The sequence below is a fragment of the Lottia gigantea genome (genome assembly GCF_000327385.1).
Source record: "Lottia gigantea unplaced genomic scaffold LOTGIsca_484, whole genome shotgun sequence".
Lineage (NCBI taxonomy): Eukaryota > Metazoa > Mollusca > Gastropoda > Lottiidae > Lottia > Lottia gigantea.
In genome coordinates, this window is record NW_008709675.1 from 27,615 (window position 1) to 28,960 (window position 1,346).

At 33.0% G+C, this 1,346-nt stretch overlaps 1 protein-coding gene across 1 annotated transcript in view; it reads right to left on the minus strand.

Moving 5' to 3' along the window:
* Positions 1–686: 686 nt before the first annotated feature.
* The window catches only part of LOTGIDRAFT_175850 (hypothetical protein), a gene marked incomplete at both ends in the record, with an annotated part of 2,702 nt that continues 2,042 nt past the window's right edge, over positions 687–1,346 (minus strand). The window contains one exon of the mRNA XM_009061497.1: positions 687–746. Within this exon, the coding sequence (XP_009059745.1) occupies positions 687–746 (60 nt within the window). The remainder of the gene's footprint in view (positions 747–1,346) is intronic.

Sequence of the window (1,346 nt, forward strand, 5' to 3'; positions counted from 1 at the left end):
TAAAGAAAAATACAAGACGAAAACCGTCAGCCTTAATGAACAGTCAACGAGAAATGACAAGAGTTTGTCTTATTTGTGATTTTCTTTCCCTGTTTGTGTTTTTTTTTCTTTTTTATTTGTGTCGATTTCGACTTCAAGGGAGAGAACTCGTACAAAAAAAAAACACTGTAATTTTTATTCATGACCTAGAGTTTTATTTTCTTGTTCACAAATTATAGGATTAAAAGCACCTCGGATGAAATCTAACAGGCTAAGAGTATCAAGAGGCTCAAAAGCCATTGTTTAAGGTCTCGTTGCCTGTTTTAGTTAATAGATAATAATTGGGATTTAGTGCGAACTTAAACATAATTTCCCTTTTCTTCAAACACATATGATTTTTGGATCAACTCTGACGGTTCGGTGTCCAAAATGTGATATACTGACCAAAACCTCAAACTGCACTCAGCGATGACCACTAGATTGGATGACATTGGAGAAAATGGCAAATTTACAATTTTTGATTCTACCATGAAGGATATGTAAAAAACACAAAGAAGAAAGGCCACTTAATACAAGATGGCAAAGGGTTAGAGAAAAATATCCGATACAAATAATGTAAAATAAACATCGTTTGCGAATGATTTAGATTTCGGGGAAGGGAGGGTTTGATTCTTCCAAATGTACAGGCCTAGGGTGGAACAGACACTTTATTTAGAAATTGGAGGTAAGGGTCTTGATATTGGGTTTTCTTTTGTTCTTATTCTGATCTGAAATTAGAAAAAAATATCTCGCCCAATGGGCTAGAAGTATAGTATCTGTTATGTACTGATTGTTTTTAGCTTTCTATGAACAATATTATCATTTAAGTTCTTATTTTTTGAATATGCAACTATCATTTTCTGCTTATAAACATGAGGGAATTTATCTTGAAGGCTCTTATAGTGGGAATGAACTATCTTGCTTGCTCGATTGCTGGTTGTATTGAACGGGACAATAAAGGGTGCTATGCCTACATTATGATGAATATTTAGTCCTATAGGTCTTGCTGTATTTAATGTCTCAATCCAATGGGCTTCCCTAGATAGACGGAATTTGATAGTTTCATCTTCGGGCTAGTCAATAATTGTATACAAAAATCATTTGTACTGATAATGAACATTCTTTGATAAACATTCGGTTTTCCAATTATTGAATTAATAGAATTCTTGCTAAAAATCTACAAACACAAATTAAGCTCAACATATCTTCAAACACAAAACATCAAACACAAAACTCTACCAAAAAATGTTCAAATACAAATGATAAAAAACAAACATCCAAATCAAAGAACGATGCCACTTAGTTAACATCTAGATAAATGCGGTGGA